General features: G+C 39.7%; 1 protein-coding gene across 1 annotated transcript; it reads right to left on the bottom strand.

Annotated features, from left to right (window-relative positions):
• Positions 1-125: 125 nt before the first annotated feature.
• On the bottom strand, positions 126-17,797 carry pcyt2 (phosphate cytidylyltransferase 2, ethanolamine). The gene is made up of 12 exons (XM_031288929.2): positions 17,490-17,797; positions 12,463-12,551; positions 8,627-8,788; positions 8,313-8,464; positions 7,825-7,866; positions 7,548-7,686; positions 7,338-7,420; positions 7,012-7,089; positions 4,843-4,908; positions 3,072-3,137; positions 2,159-2,247; positions 126-2,017 (listed from the first exon to the last, which is right to left on the bottom strand). The coding sequence occupies exons 1-12, from the start codon at positions 17,606-17,608 to the stop codon at positions 1,900-1,902; spliced, it is 1,203 nt and encodes a 400-aa protein (XP_031144789.1). The 5' UTR covers positions 17,609-17,797; the 3' UTR covers positions 126-1,899.
• Positions 17,798-18,022: the final 225 nt, after the last annotated feature.

Genomic DNA, 18,022 nt, shown 5'->3' on the forward strand with positions numbered 1-18,022 from the left:
AGCAGTTTCTGAGCGACTGTGGCCTCATTTCACAGACTCAGTGAGCTGTGACTATTTGCTGATCCAACAAAGATTTCATCAGGCTGCACACATCACGCTACTGCTGTAAAACAGACATCAGATGGAACTTTGCCACATTACTAATTTATTTATTAACAGGTAAATTTACACATTGCAATATAGTGATGGAAAGGTTGTGAAAATTCCTACCATCAAATATTTAGAAATGTATTTATTTCTCAGCCTGACACCATCCCACCTTTCACCCCACAGACACACTTTAAAAACACACACTGTCTTGCTCCATTAACAATTCAGCTCAGAGTAAAATGCCCCCTAGCACAACAACAAGAAAAGCAACAGATTATAACCTTGAACAATCTAAAAATGTTTGCAGAAGCAGTTTAAAGGACTGGGTCCCAAATGTTTAAGTTCTTGGATTCTTTTAAAGAAGAACAGAGGACATTGGAAAACACATTTCTTGAAAGTAGACTGGGGAGAGAAGGACAACTTTAGCAACACAGTTTGGACTTTCTGATACAATTCACAGCCCTCACATTAGTTATAGCCTATTTTTATTATAGTCTATAGGAATGAGGCACAAACGCTTACTCACAAACCTCACTCTTTTGCGCGTGAGCACACACAAACACACAAACACACACACACACACACGTTTACTTAGGTCACTTTTGGGTACATTATAGACATACATTCATGTTCTGGAAACCCTAACCACTACTTGCCTTATCTTAACCTAACCCTAGTCTGGTTTACCAGATGTACATTGCTGGGATAAAGCCTGATATCCGGCCTATGATGATGTCCCTCCCCTTTCGCTACCTCCGCTATATTTTTTTGCAAAGGCACCGTCGCTACATCCAAGATTTAGCGCTGCCCAAGACGGTTGTGATTGGTTTAAAGAAAAAAACAAAACAAGCCAGAGCATTTTTACCCCCTATCCTAGAATAGATAAGCAGTTTAGCCAGACCATATTCCAGTGCTGACACAGCGCTGTGGAGACTAACCTGAAACTAACCTTAACCACTGACCCATAAAGAGCTCTTTCCTGATTTGGGACATGGCTTTAGTCCCTGATTGGACAAGCCGTCCCAAATGAACTGGTCTTTAGTCTGAAATGTGTCCCTGAAGATAGCCTAAGACACACACACAAACCTACTCACACTCACACACCCACGGCAAAATCAGGTAGTTAAAATCCACAGTTAAAATTAAAAGACTACAGATCATTAAACGCAGTAATAATAATTTTCACGATGGACAAAACCATAGTGACTTCTAGAAATTAAAATACATCAATGTTTTCTCAGTGTATTAAAAAACAGAGCACATTCAACGTTCAACTGAAGACACTTCTAAAAAATTATCATTAAATACTAATATGGTTTAAACTAAAAACATAACTGACAATGTCATTAACATTTGAAGTTATGGCTTATTAAAAACTTGACATACCATTTCTACACCTATACAGGAGCATGTAGTGTGTGATTTCATGGACAAAAAAAACCAAACAATACATGACAGAAGACGACATTAAAAAGTTCTCTGTGGAGGAAGAGAGGTTGAGAGGGATTTAGCAGGTTAAATTGTAGTATGAGTTGGTAGTCTTTGTGTTCTTGTCCAGGCAAATCTATTCTAATTGCATTAGACTGGAGCTGTCTGTATAGATGAAGGCTAAGTGAGGCTAAGTGAAGCTAACCCAGCGGCATGCAAGATATACTGCATCACCAAATATTTAAAGCAGGATTCCGCATCCAGTGGACTGTCCAGTTTAGGACAACATGGACCGTCCATCTGGGTCAGTCAAGTCCATCCTTTTAAAGCTGAGTGTACCAGGATGAGTAAATAAGACACAGAACCAGGCCTGAGGTTTCACTAGTGAGCTTCCTGGTCTGCACCTTCACTCTGCACCTGCTGCTCTTTCCTCTTCATCGCCTCGATCACTGCCATCTCCTTGGCCTCCTTCTTCTGGTTCCTGGCTTCAAACTGCAGCCTGGGAACACACAAGGTGACGTGAGTAAACTTGATATAAAAACATACAAATGGTAAAGACTCAAAATGATCTATATAGCGAGAAATTAAATGTAGATGAAGATGATGAGGAAGTGCCAGTTAAGAATGAGGAGTCGCTGACCTGTTTTCAATGATTCTCTGGACAATGTCATCAGTGGTGAGATTGTTCCCACTATCGATGGTCCGGAATAGCCCCCTCTTCTTTGGCTCCTGAGGGCAGAACACAAATGGTTATATCAAACCAACAGACGCAAGGCCAAAGTTCCCCTGTTATGCCCTGTGAATGAGGAGGTCCACCCTAATTAGAGCAATATTAAAAAGTCAGAATGGAATATTAACACACACCCTTCTGAACTGTTGAGATATAATGTTCAACACACAAACATGTAACATTAGAGTGCCCCCCAGAGGCCAATCGGGATAGTTTTGTAATACCTGAATGGAGCAATAACGCACATCAATCCTATCATTTTGTCAGATTTGAACCAATAATGTAGACTCTTCTGATTAGGTCTCGAGCAACAACGTAAGTTGCATCAGTGACTAGTTTTTCCAGTTTTTGATGACATCTAGCTTTCTATCAAGTTTGAATGCACTAATTAAGAGCATCTGAATGTCTGCATTATTCTCCTCTGCTCATTGCTTTGTGTGTTTGTGAAGGCTACAGAGATACACACTAGATAAGTGATATATGAATAACAAGGTTTCCCAGTATAAGAAGATAATGGACCAGCTGACGGCATCACAGAGTGAACAGAGTGGCAGAGTTGAGCGTCCAGAGCAGAGGCCATAAGGAATATTGGTGGTCCATTTTGTATGCTTATCTTCAAGAACACTTGCATCAGTTACTGATGCAAGCAGCAAATGATACATGATGATACATGCAGCAAAGGGCTGCAAGTCAGAACCGAACCCACAGGCCACTGCGTCGAGGACTGAGCTTCTGCACATGGGCACGCGCTCTACCAATTGAGCTACCCAGGCACCCAGGGGTTACTGCACTCTGATCAGAGACAAGAGGACCCTGTACTCACAGCGTAGGGGTCTGACATATCCTTGTCTGGAAACACCTCTGTCTTGCCATGACACACCAGGTCCACCTGCACAGTTATACAAACACATCTGGTTAAACCACCCATCACGTGTAAAGATATAAATGACATTCTTCCAGTATTTCATCTGCATTATGTTCACTGAGAATAACAGTGACCCCACTGAATAGCCCCATGCTGGCAGATGGTCCACTCTGTTCTGGCTTTCTCACAGTAACCAGTTCCTTATTGCTTTGCATGTAAACTTGTGTCTACTCTAAGTCTCAGTTTTGCGTAAACCTGTTATTAACTTTTTTTAGCTGTTAAGCTTTTCAAACGTGTGGATCACAACATGTAAAGAAAAAGGCTGTGATCATGATTTGTTAACTTCCTACAGGGTATGACAGATTCAAATTCTGCTCAAATGGATGTTTTTTTTTTCTTCTGATATTTCAACGGTCCACTAGCCCAGTGGTTCTCAAACTTTTTTCAATAATGTACCCCTTTTGAATTGTTTCTTTAAGCCAAGTACCCCCTAACCAGCGTGAATCATTTTTGGTAGAAAAAAAAGTCTATATTAAGAGGAACAATACAGCGATGTCAGCGATAGATTTACTAAACAACAGCCTTGGAACTGATAAACATTTAAATGCTGATGAGAAAATGAGACAAAAACTGTAAAAAATTCAAAACCTTGGAAAAAGATGGTAGAAAGACAGAAGGAAGGAAGGAAGGCAAGAACAGGTCAAAATAGTATCAAAAACTTCAAAAACAGTGACATAACTTCGAAAAAAGCGAGAAACTTGTAACGACTAGAAGGACAGTAGAAGGAAGGAAGGCAAGATTAGGGTCAAAGAAGGCGACACAAATTTTTGGTAGGAAAAAAAGTCTACATAAAGAGGAACAATGTTCTGGACAACAGCCTTGTAACTATTAAACATTTTGTTAAATATCTCACGTACCCCCTGCAGTCCTCCAAAGTACCCCTAGGGGTACACGTACCCCCATTTGAGAAACACTGCACTAGGGGGTGCCCTACGGTTCAGTATTGGTTGTTTTTTGTAATTTACAATGTAGAGAAATTATCTTGGGGGGGAATCTAACAAATGCAGCAACCATACAGTGATCTGTTCTGGCCTACAAAGTCAAAGGCTTTAAGTAATCTTTAATCTGTATTTAATGTAATTCTGTCAAAACTTTGTGAGCTGAAACTAGTTTTCAAACTAAAGTAATGTACTTCCCATTTGTAGCTAGCCATTGCTGGTACAGTATTATATTTTTGAAGATGCACTAATGCCTCCACCAGTTAGCTGCATAGGTTGGACTTTGCTTAGAATTGTGCCCTAAATTAACTAATAATTTAACTGTAGTGTAATTTACACATCATTGACTTATATTCAAGAAAATATGCCGCACTTTTTCTTGATTAATAAGGGTATCTCTTAGAAGCTTCAATCATATCTTTTCTCATATTTACATACACCATCAATGTCAAAGTACAGCCTTCACAAAAAAGAGCTCTCATGTGGGAAATTCTAAAATTACAGACACTTGCTACCTTAAATGAACAAAAAGTTAAAAACAGTTTAAAGACTGAAATGGGAAACATTGCAAATGTTTTAATAATTAGTTATAGTTTGTGTAAAATAATTAAACTGCTATCTTGGCCAAGACTCTCTTGACTTTTCAAAATGAAGGTGGTTAAAAAATGATCTAAATAAATAATATAAAAAAAACACATAATCTGACGAAAAGTCCTTCAAAGGCAACTCACCTTAAAATGATCCAGCAGGTCTTTGCCCACCGCATAGGGAGCACCAATCACCACCTCCGACACATACTATAGAGAGACAGTCAAGACGATAGCAAAAGAGAGGTTCATAGTCATAAGTGAATTTTTGTAACGATTAAACCTTTCATGCCAATGCCTCACATCAGTTGTGCGTTCAGTGCATTTTTGTTTAAATGTCAAAGTTGAATTGACACGCATCTTTTGGATACAACACAGCTCAAGGGTGAGGTTGCTTTTACAGTTCACTGCTTCAATTCTGGCAAATTGAGTACCGTCATCATCAGGCATTGATGATGGAGCACAGCAATTTAGGGGTTTTAGGATTGTGTAACATGTTTGTTTGTGTAATGTTCTCATAAGTTGGTTTATAACTTCAACACAAACACACACAGTGCAGCTGGGCCACAGAGACTCATTGTTCTAGACTAGATAGCTGACCAGCAGGAATGGAGGGAACAGAGCCAAGATCACCCTGCAGCACTGTAAGTATTCAGACTAGAAATACATCCCACTGTGCTGAACATTTAGAGCGTGTGTGGATATCAGGCTTTATCCCAGCAACGTACATCTGGTAAACCAGACTAGGGTTAGGTTAAAGGACAATTTCGGCGCAAAATGAACCTAGGGGTTAATAACATGTGTACCGAGTCAACCGTTATCTGGGACATGTTTTCATGCTAATCGAATGTGTCTCTAGCTTGAAACTAGCTACAGCAAACCGGTGTTTAGCTGCTAACGCTAGCTTTCGGGGCACAGGGTAAATCACTATTTCTACACCACTAACAAGGCTCAAAATAGCACCGCACTTAAACGGTAGCATAATGAGGGTCCCTAGATGCAAACCGAAGCATTGAGAACTTTGTAAGTGTACAGAGAGTTTGTTACAAAGATAGATTATAAAGACAGTAGCGTTAATGTTTACATGCGGCCGCCATCTTGGATAACAGTCATGACCAGTCGAACGACGAACGCCATGCAACCAGTAACCAGTAACATAGCTCAAACACAGCGTGATTCATTCGAGACACATTCGATTAGCATGAAAACAGATCCCAGAGAACGGTCGACTCGGTATACATATGTTATTAACCCCTAGGTTCATTTTGCGCCGGAACTGTCCTTTAAGATAAGGCAAGTAGTGGTTAGGGTAATTCTCCAGAAAATGAATGTTTATAATGTTATGTCCCCAAAAGTGACCTAAGTAAACGTGTGTGTGTGTGTGTGTGTGTGTGTGTGTGTGTGTGTGTGTGTGTGTGTGTGTGTGCGCGCGCGCTTGTTTTACTATATTCGTGGGGTCCAAAAACCGGGGAATACAGTATACTTGTGGGGTCTGCACAGCCTTGTGGGGCCCAAAATGCTGGACCCCACAAGGTTAAAGGGCTGTTTGAGGGTTAAGACTTGGTTTTATGATTAGGGTTAGAATTAGGTTATGGTTAGGGTGAGGGTAAGGGTTAAGGTTAGGTATTTAGTTGTGATGGTTAAGGTTAGGTTAAGGGGCTAGGGCAGTGGTTCCCAACCTGGGGTCCGGGGACCCCTAAGGGGGGCGGCAAAGATCACAGGGGGGGCGCAAGTCTTTATCTGGTTTGAGGTTGAGGTAAAAAAAAATATTTGCACATGTTAAACAAATTATGATAAATATATAATGTATACAAAAGTCTGTATAAAAATTATATATTTTTGTTCTTGCTTAAACTTGTAGGCAGGCTACTTAGTAGGCCAAACCTCCGGGACCTCTTAACCTGGGACCCTTGCTGTCATCAGGTCAGCTGCTAGCTGCTATCATCCTCGTTTTTCCTGCCGCCACGGCATCACTATTTTATGAACGAAACATGGCGGAGAAACGTAAAAGTGCTGATAACTCCTCGGTTTCAAAAAAGAAAGTAAGGGAAAGTTACCTCAACTTCGGTTTCAGAGGGGGGGCTCAGCTTTTCTCAGACACAAGTAGGGGGGGCGCCAAGGAAAAAAGGTTGGGAACCACTGGGCTAGGGAATGCATTATGTCAATGACGGGTCCCCACAAAGATAGTGAAACAAACGTGTGTGTGTGTGTGTGTGTGTGTGTGTGTGTGTGTGTGTGTGTGTGTGTGTGTGTGTGTGTGTGTGTGTGTGTGTGTGTGTGTGTGTGTGTGTGTGTGTGTGTGTGTAAACTCACCCGACAGGCCAGGACACTCAGTGTCCTCTCGTGGATGTTCATGATTGGATAGTTCTTCCCCTTGTACCGATTCACTTCCTGAAGAGAATGAAGAGATAATTTATTATTTTTTAGCCAACTTACTTGAACCAAAAGGACATGACTTGGGATGTACAATATGTAATTTTCTGTCGCTAGGGGCCTCGCAATCAAAACAATAACAAAAGGCCGAGCAATGCCCTCATTGCAGTCAGTTTCTCCCAGTTAGGATTCCTTTAGTGTTTCTTACCGTCTTGTGAATGCTTTGCTGAGATGTGTGCGCGAGTGCATGTCTGCATAAGGTGTACCTGGTCAAAGTGCAGACCAACGATGACGTAGGGCCTCTCCGCCTGCTTATAGACCATCTCTAAGAAGTCAACATGGCCAATGTCTGCAAGAAATTTGTGGTCAAGGCAACAATAACAACAACAACAACAACAACAACAACATACACTACAGAAATGATTACTAACAGTGTTCGAAACTCAATTGTGGTTATTTCTGTACAATAAGGATACGGAAGAGGTCGAATGCCCCGGCCACATAGATGATGGTGTCTCCGGGCTGAGGTTCCTTTCCTGAAGCAAACTGAATGATCTTCTGGGAAGTCTGAAGAAATTGTGACACTCCTGTCCATGGACTGTGGCCTTTAGGGCCCTGGAACACAATAAAAGACAAGTGTTTCACTGGGAAAATGTAATTAACGCTAAGTGGTGTCTCACTTTGGGAAAGATGTTCTACTGCTCACAGATTTACACAACAAGGTTTTACTATAATAAAACCCATGCTACTCACTTTTCCAAAGTTGTCTGTATGCTGCTGATAATCAGGGTTATCCTGCAGAAATACAAACAAACAAACAAACCATTGCTCATACACTAAATAATGAGTACACCCACAAACAGACACTAAAGAACACTGAAGAAGGCTGTCATTGCCGCTACGCGTGGGTTGCTTCTCCCAATGTCTTTTAAATTTTCTATCATGAAATAGCCAGTAAAATAAAGGTTTTTTTTAAGTAATTTTGAAGAAGAGTGCCTTGGATGTTTTCTTTTTCTCTACATTCAATTGAATTCCCGACCCCAAAGAGCACCGTCAAGCATTTGATTGAACTTCCTGAGCACCCTGGACTTTTTTGTTTTTCCAAGACACTAAAGGGGGATTTATAGTTGTGCGTTAAGGGGCGACAGTGTAGCCTACTCACACAGCCACCATTTCAATGGGTGAAATCCCACACTAAACATTGACTATAAAACATACTGCGTTAATGCAGCTTAACTCACCATGTTGCTGTGATGGGCTTTGGTCATGAGAAGCATTCGTCCCACCAGGTCAGTGGTGGAGACACCCTGTGTGCGTTTACATTCCCGGTAACGGCCTTCACGCTTCACCTCTTCATATGTGTCCTTACCATCTACCGTCAGCGTGATGTCATCTGGTAAAACATAAACACATACATTAGTTCATCATCGAATCTGGAGGCTTGTTCACATCATGTGCATCACTGAGTAGGTCTCTTCAAATAAAATTATAACATAAATCTCTGTGTGTTAAGGAGTGTTGAAGAAATTCAAAGAGCAGCCCTCAACTGACTCACCTCCGTGCACACAAAAGTCACAGTTGTACTTGTCCAGAGTCTCCAGGGTGGTGACGTAAGGTGCTCCTTCAACCATCTCATCCACCCACTTGATGGCCCGTACCATCTTGTAGCGTTCTTCCTGAGTGAAGACCGGAGGACCTTTGTGCTTGGAAATCTCAGCTTTGGGAAAGGATGGGAGGTAATCTTTTGTTAATTATTGGCACATCACTTCCATCTGTATTGACTCTAAATTCCTGCTTTACTACAAGAAGCAGATGCTCTTCTTTCTGCTTAGCTGTTATTGTTGCCACTTTTAAGGAGGTTTCCTATGACTAAATCACTGGGAGGATAACTGGGTTACTGTAATCTACTTTGAACTGCCTTCTGCGACCCACAACACTAACAAGACCCAAACAGCAACTTAGTGGACTACTGACAGAAGATTGCTGGACTCAAGACAAGACTATTTGCGCTGGAGAAGTCTTCAGAACTCCACACAGAACACTTCTAATGTCGTCTGCAGGTGAGTTAGTTCATCAGAATTCAACTCGACACCATAACATTCGAAACCACTGAAGACATGTGCTGTGAATGGGATTTCTGCCTGCTGGGATAATCTGGGAGCTTAACCTAAAGATAAGTGCAAGACTGTACTCAGAGTGCAACATTTATGGATTCAACTCAGCCAACTTCGACCATGTGTCACGTTGTGTGGATAAACATCTAATGCTTGTGATAACCTTGTGCCTGACTTTTAGCAAATATCTGTCCAGTTTTATAATATAACGTACAGCATGGAGGACTGCCAGCACAGGGATCATCTGCTCATGCTACTGTTACAATAGTCATGGTGACAGATCAGAATGTGGTGGTATTTGTCTTTTATTGTGTCTTTATAACAATATTCCATAACAAAAGTTGTCCGAGTAAAAAAGAAGATGTAATCAATGTTGATAAATCAGCTTCCAGACCAACAAAATCTTCTGGTTCAGTGATTGTTTGTGAAGTATGCAAATAACGGTAATAACTTAATAATGTGCATCATCATACTGATAAATTAGCATCAGAGCTCTGATAAAATGTTCACCATAGAAACAGCTACTGCAACACATTTGCTGGTTGCTCCCAACTTGGATAAATCAATAGCAGGATGATTGAACCGATAAGGACTGCAACTTTTTACGTGCATTTACTATAGCCACCAAAAGCAACCGTACATTAAGAGACAAATGAGAAATGGAACACGTGAAAAAATGAGCAGGCATAGGGCATCCTTTTACTTTGCTGCCATACTCCTCAATATAGACCATTAAATGCAGATCCTCTCTCTGGAAGAGTAACTCAATTGAACCAAACTTCTCATAGACAATGATCTTTCACACCTCTAGCTGCTTTAACTTCCGTCAAAACACAGGAAACACCAAATGATGCATTCAAGAGTAATTGTAAATCATACAATGTCACAGAATTATACTCAGTAACAGTAATACAGACGTTTTTTTTTTCTGCCACAGCATCGTTTCATTAATTACATGCCAGTTTGCAACACAGTAATACAGCAGAGACATAATTTATTGATATGATATTTCAATATCGTTTCAGCTTACTACAATGTGTTACGTTGACAAGTGGCTCATGCTAATACTTGGTGGCTAAAACGTACAGTGTTGGGAGTAACGCGTTACAGAAGTAACGCAATTACAGTAATGTATTCCTTTTTGCTGTAACGCAGTAATATAACGCATTACTAATTAAATTTCGGTAATAGTATACTCGTTACAATCTCAGTAACGTGAGTTACAATGCATTTTAACGCAACATTTAGTGGTGCATTGTTTTTTTTAAGAATTCACCAACACCGCGACACATTTCTTCACAGGAAAAAAAAAAAAGCCGTATTATTTTCCTGTCGCTGTATTCGATGGTTGAGATGACTGCAGAGACAGATACATTTGCGAGATGGATATTATTTACAGGAGTTATTACGCTGCGTTGAAGTGAGCTGTCCTGTTTCTGTTCCCGTGGTCAGAGCCAGAGGCGGTACGGACAGCATGTATGTCCCAACAGGTGACGGTACTTCAGCGGCTGACAGATATAAACATGTCGGGAATTAATGCTGAGGCTTGCTACACGTAAATATCATTGCATTTTATCAGCCGTGGAGAGTAACTATGCCTGTAGTGGAATGGCTTCGAATGACGACCAAAAACGCTTGTCTTTTACTGTGACCATTTACTGTTCAATATGTTGCAGTTTTACAAACAAGAAAGAGAACAACTTCAGCCTGACGGACATGTTGCATCTCAGTAAGCTAGCAAGAGTAGGCTACACAACAGACAACTTCCGTGTAGCCTACTTCAAAATAAAAGCACTTCCTGTGACGGTTCGCAGTAAAACTAAATTACTGTTAAATAAGGTTGTGTAGGCTACCTTTTCACAAATCAGCTGTAAATCAAGTACTGTAAATAATGTAAATAGTGAGTTTTAATCACACTATAATTGAACATTTCCTTTAGAGTGTTTTAAACTAAACAACATGAATTTCTTATTGAAGTGCTATAAACAAACATTTCACAACAATGCCGTACTTTTAATTGAGTATTTTCATTTTCTCCTACTTGCCTATTATACGTTTTACTTATCTATTTTGTATAGCTTTAGTTACTTTGCATATTTATATTAATTATACAAAATATGAATAATCTATGATGTATTAAAGTGGATAAAGACGAGACTTTATTGATCCGGTGGTGAAATTCACAAGCTAGCTGCCAAATCAAACTTCCCCTGTTATTTTGGTGAAAGTAACTAAAAAATAATGCAAAAGTAGTGTAACGCATTACAATTCAGAGACAGTAATATTGTAATATAACTAATTACTCTCAAATGACAGTAACTAGTAATCTATAATGTATTACATTTTGGAAGTAACTTGCCCAACACTGAAAACGTACGGTAACGTTATAAGGTTATAACGCGATGTAAATCTCCCAGCGGCGAGGAGTTACATTACAACAAACCCCTTTCCCCCCTATAGTGTAATATTGTGGTTCTAGCTGCTGGCTAATGTTAGCTTGCTTGCTCGCTAACCGGTCAGCTACCACCACAAATAGAATCTAAGTATTTATGTGGGAAAAACTGCAGCTATTTAATTAGAATAAGTGACATGAATAAGCGTTACTAAACGTATACATGAATAGAACTTTAATACATGAACTTGTCTGTGAACAGATACATTTTCGTCGGCAATGGTGGTTAACAATGAAGACAACAACTCCCATGATCGATTGACGACGCAACTTCACAACGTCATCAAAAGTCCGTGTTTACATCCATGGTTTTGATTGAGAGACCCCTAGCGGTAGAAAATTACATATTGTACGTTTAATTGGACAAATGAATGAAGTATTAAGTGTCAAATCTTGATGTAAAATCAGTTTACTTCAAGCAAAGTAAACAGATCCTGAAGACTGCAGCCATATAAACATTTGTAGCTGGCATCCATGTCTGTATTATACTGTAAAGTTCACCTTAGAAATGTAAACATTTACATCTGACTGCTGTTCAGCCTCTTAAAAGTAACCACAAATCTCAAACTGTCTGAGAAGCTTACAAGTAATACTGGAAATGAATGTTGTGATACTAACCCAGGTTAGCTCAGTCTGCACTAACAAAGGAAAACTGTATTTGTGGCCTTATACCACAAAACTGTGTGGATTTGATTTGATTAGAAATAAACAATAACTGGACTTGATTGTAGAGTACCAGACTAGTCAGTCACAACTGAGTATTCAATCAGTCTAAAAACTGGTTTAACAGATACATCGATATCGGAATGCATGTATGTGTCTTACCATCTGTGTGCACTCCAACTATGAGGTAATCTCCCATGGCTTTGGCCTGCCGCAGCTGGTTGGAGTGACCGTAGTGAACCATGTCATAACTGTGGAGACAGAGAGAAGAGAAGACAACGTCATCATCAGCATTGAAAACAATAAATATTGTAAGTGCTTGAACAAAAAAGGACAAAACAGATATTGAATAAACAGATAAACACACACAACAATACGGGGTGTGGCCTCAACAATTAGCACCCCACAGCTATAGTTTTTTTCACAGCAGCATTGTCTTTCAAAGCCACCTTTACAGGATACCTTTGACTTGCCAACACTTCTTGCTTTGTTGTTTAACATTAGCTTATCTCTTTATGGTGACCTTGCAGATTAGAGCAGTGTGTGTGTGTGTGTGTGTGTATGTGTGTGTGTGGCCATCAAACAGGTTATAGCCCAAAAGACAGACCTTTTAAACATGGTGAGTGAAAAAGAACAAGGTTACTGGGAGAAAGGTCAGAAACACTGTGTGTACAATGTGTCAATGTTTTGTTATCTGCCATTAAGCAACTTCTACAGTTCATGTTTTGTACTGGCTTGCCTTTTAAATGAGGAAGATATGCAAGTTCAGCAGTCTTAGCTAATTTTAACCAAAAGAAAAACAAAAGAATAATACTCCTTGAACACTAGGATGTTGCTTGCTTTTGTTCAGCACCCTGCAGCTTCACATTCCTAAAGTTTCAAAATATTCAAATCTCAAGGCCGTCTAGTTCAACCACAGACTGAGCAGCTTCACAAAAGCAGCTTGTGGTTATGAGCCCAGGGTATACAAAACAAGTGTAATGAATAATAAACAATGTATTAGCAAGGGCGGGTTCATAGATAGATAGATAGATAGATAGATTTTTATTGATCCCAAAAAAATGGGAAATTCCAGTGTTACACATTTGTGCTAATTTAAGATATCTTAGATAACTTACCTGACTGAAGTTAGTTCGGCCTGTAAGTTATATTGACCCTTATTCTGACAACTCTTAGAGGAACTATAACTTGTAAATATCGATACGTTTTTGAGGGAAGGGAAATAAGTACCCAGGCACTTTCCTTGTCCTCATTTTCCCAGTTGATCCAGGGATTCAAACCAGTCCCTTTTTATTTACACTTCCATTTCTCTAACATTTAGAGCTTTTTGTTAACACTTCTGTATCTGTAGGTTATTTCCAACAGATTGGAACCGCTTTCTTAAAAGACCTTATCTGTGACTGCACTTCCAGTGGGGCAGACCTCTCCTCTATAATGACATTACCACAAGCTGTGAGTCTGAATTCCCTTAACAATAATCCCTCAGACTCCCTCACCTTGCCTGGTCAGGATCAGTTAGACACCAGTCTTTCCCATAGACTGTTTATAAGAATGGACCAACAGATCCCGTTGCTCTGGACGGAGACCAGTGAAGGATATTAGAAGCACTTTTCCGGTGAGTGCTGAGCGTTACTGAGCAGCCTCCAACTGAGAGAGACGACATAAATGTGATGTGAGCAACGTGTCTGAAAGTTGTAAGTCTTCTGGTAGCTGTGCCAAGAGAAATCTCAATCATTCAGAATATTGCAGAGACGGAGAGCGTAGGTATATGTAAGGAGATAACATAGGCACAAGCTAATTATTGCTAACTAAAATGCTAGTTAACATTAGTAATTAAACTTAAACAGCTAATGTAAGTCGAAACTGTCTGCGAGCTTCTCCTGTACTATACGGTAATTCCTCTACTATGTGACAGTAAGTCGCGTGGTTATGACACAATCGTTAGCCTATTTTTACAAAAACGTCTGCTACGGAGCCATAACATGAGATACAAGGTAATGGAGCCTTTTATACATTGTCGTGTTTCTTTAGAAATAAACAATGGACAATAAAGTCTTTAAACACTTCAGATGTAAAGTTATTCGCTGTCAAAGTGACGTCAAAATGAATGGCAGTCAATGGGATGCTAACGGGGGGGTGAGTGCTTGTTAGCATCAAAATGGCGCCATAGGAGGTACGCGTTGTGAGACCGCGTAGCTCCAAAATGAACAAGAATGAACTTTAGATAGCCCTAGTCTTATATGATTTAACAGGAGTAAGGAGGGAACAGTGCTGAGATTAATAATAACTATAGTAACTTTCTGTATGGACCATAGTACATTATTACAGGTATTTTATCTGCTGAACCTTTAACATTTGGCAAAAAAAAAAATGTTTCTGATTTAATTTACAAAGCACATCATGGCTACACTTTTTTGTCATTTGTTTAAAATTAAACGTGCAATTTGTTGTATTTTAGCAAAATACTGAAAGCAGCAGAACTGCAGAACTGAGTAGGCTACATTTTAAAATCTATTTATAACAAAATATCATTATCGCGATATTCAACAACGTTGGGGCATATCGCATATTTTCCTCATATCGTGAAGCCCTAATAACTACACTGAAATTGTGTCAGATGCAGCATGGTGTCGCAATATTTTCATCATCTTTTAGTCTAATTTGTTTAATATGTAAATAGTAATTTCATTCTAAATGATCTGATGTTACGTAGTCATTCTTTTCACCTTCGTTTGACAAGTTTATAACTGAACCCATTATTACTGAACCCAGCCATTACGCGCCGTCACATGATCCTGCGCCACCCACCACCACAAGAAAATTCTCAACCTGTACTATACAATTATAAATATATTTTCTTCAGAGTGATGTATATGCAGATCAGGTTTGCTCTTGAACAATTTAGCATTCTTGAAAAACAACTTCATAGTTTTAGTGCTTCAAGAGAGACAAAGTGAATACAGTAAGGTGATGCCTAACTTTCCACGTGTACTGTGTGATTATGTTTTACAGCTATCAAAAAAGTAAATCATCTCAATCAGAAAATGCTAACAAAAGGTCTTTTGAAATGTCTAAAAAATTTACACATATTGCATGTTTGTAAATGTGTTAATAGAGCAATCAAACAATCAATAGACAATGTCTTTTGGACGCACAACCAGCAGTCTTATCAGTGAAAGCAGTAGGTATTAGATTGATGTAATGCATCACACGATCTATCCTCTGGCTCAGTTAACATCTTCAAGTATTCTTTTTTATAAATAAATATATTGCAGATGCCTTGAAACTGGGTCATGAACAACCACGGTTTCCCTGAATCAACTAACAGCTGGGTATTTATTTGGGTTTTTGACACACTAAACTACTGCAAAATTAATAGTCTCATAATATTTCATAATCTTGACCCTTCCCCCCATCTGCTCCTCTTTCTCTCACTTGTCTTATATTTAATCTGTCGTTAAGTATATACTATGTCTCAGTACACCCCCTCGAACCCCCAAAAAAGAGGGAACCCCTGCTCACCACAACAACATGCCACTTTTGCATCACACTGAATGACATGTTCACTATGCTGGTTATTTATAACCACCACATGAGACGGGCAATGTCAAACTAGCTATCAGCAACCCGGCCACTTCATTGTGCAGCGTGTGAGTCCAGGAGAGAATTTATGCATTGCACATTCGGAGCCCGTTGTCTCCTGAGCTGCAGCTAATCATGTGATGTGAGGATCATGGTCTTTGACAGCAGAGGTTAAAATAACATTAACAACAACAAGATATGGCTGTCTGACTCATGAGTTGGCTCTGAGTGTCACAACCAACTCTCCGATGTTTGTGTCAGAGTGACAAACAGACAGAAAATAAATGCCCTTGAGTAATCATCTAAGGTTTAAGTACCCATCAGGCATCAAACCATAAACACTGCCAAAACCTTACCTTAAACAATCTTAGAGGTATTAACAACAGGATTTCACATAGAGAGCGGAGAAGGTTAGGTCTGCAGACAGCAGACGTTAGGCTATTTGCAACCAGTTTCACAAGAGATGCATGTAAAAGCAGCCAAACATTTTTTCCAGCTCAGCTGCAGGAAATGTGGCTGTGTTTACAACTAAAATCTCATAATATGCATATAAGTAAGTAAGTGTATTTGTAAAGTGCTTTTCATAGACAAGACATGAGTCACAAAGTGCTTTACAGGGGCAAACACAAGAACAACATAAAGAGTGAGTACTTGATACACAATCAGTATTACACGATAAAATTTAAAGTGCAGACCAGGTGTATACCGATCAACCAAACGCCTGTTTAAATATGTATGTCTTTATCTGATTTTTATAAGAATCCACGAAAACAGCTAAACATATAAATAAATTTAGCATATTAGACCTAAGTGGTCGAGCTGACAAATATGGGTTAAGTAGCTCAGCCACATATGCAGGAGCCTGGCAGTGCAATGCTCTATACGTAAGAGTACGAGTTTTAAACTGAATGCTATATGCACCAGGGTGCTAAGTACCGGGGTAATGTGAGATCGTCTAGTTGACCTAGTAGCCTTGCAGGAACAATCTGGATTGACTGAAGACGATCCAGAGCAGCCCCATACTAAGAGAAAAGTGCGTTACAGTATAATATATAGTCATATAACGTTATAACCTGTGAAGCGTTACGTCATAACGCAACATGACGCTTCACAGGTTTTCATTCATTTATGTCCTATCTAACCTTTAAATAAACACAGTTTCAGTTAGGTCTGGGTATATTTCATACACACACAAACACATTTCAAGATATAATTTATAACCTTCACAGCCTTACTGTGAGGCTGTGTGCATTGAGAGGTCTTTAGCTAACGTTACCCCACGCCACTGTGCCATAAAAACTGAGAAGTGACGTTAGCAGCCAAACATTAACGTCATGCAATTAGTTAAAAAAATTAAAATATTTTTTTCGGAATGAAATATTACAATTATAACTATTTTTGAGAGAAAGTAACGTTACGTTAGCTACATCTGACGCTCCTGTTGCTACGTTACTAACTGCTAAGTTAAGTATCTAGCTAGCATTAGCATGCCTCCCCACAATTGGTCCTTATGTGTTGCATAATGATCGCGTAAAGGACAACAAACTGTGAAAAAGAGTTTAATAAACAGCAGCAACAGTAAGTCAGTGGCGGACACAGAGACTCACCAGCCGTCACACCACAACCGGACGACGCGCTTCCTTTTCTCCGGGCTGCACACTGAACCACCCGGCTTACAACCAGCGTCATCCTGCTGGTCGTTGGCGTGGTGGCCGTTTTTGATCATTTCGATAGGTTCAAATTACTTGACGTTATAAATAAATAAAAAAAACAGTTTCAGAGTATTTGACTCCGGTTACTCCAAAAGATTATTAAGGTCGTCTTCTTCTTCTTCGTCTCAGGTTCTCCAAAGCAGACTGACAACAGCGACCAAGCCAACGCCTCCAAAACTACGTCGCATCGAACGAATCCTTTCGATCCTCTCACGCTGACGTGAAGATGGCGTAATCACTCCTGTCACGTGATCAGATATAACCTATGAGCCAGAGTCTCTGCTATAAACAAACTGATGTGAAATGCAACTACGTACTTTACTCAGGCACTGACTGAACTAATGTAATGTACAACGTTTTATTATACATCCGTGATGTACACTTGTTGAGGTACTTGAGTATTTCTATTTTTTGCTACTATATACTTT

This window comes from Sander lucioperca, chromosome 4 (assembly GCF_008315115.2).
Source record: "Sander lucioperca isolate FBNREF2018 chromosome 4, SLUC_FBN_1.2, whole genome shotgun sequence".
In the NCBI taxonomy this organism is placed as follows: Eukaryota; Metazoa; Chordata; class Actinopteri; order Perciformes; family Percidae; genus Sander; species Sander lucioperca.

Bases quoted from the DNA above. Each gene is read 5' to 3' on its own strand.
- pcyt2 (XM_031288929.2), bottom strand. From the start codon at position 17,608: ATGATCAAAAACGGCCACCACGCCAACGACCAGCAGGATGACGCTGGT. The intron at 8,465-8,626 runs GTGAGTCAGTTG...ATGTTTTACCAG, and splicing joins TGACTTTTGTGTGCACGGAG to ATGACATCACGCTGACGGTA. The intron at 4,909-7,011 runs GTGAGTTTACAC...GTCTCTCTATAG, and splicing joins TGAGTGTCCTGGCCTGTCGG to TATGTGTCGGAGGTGGTGAT.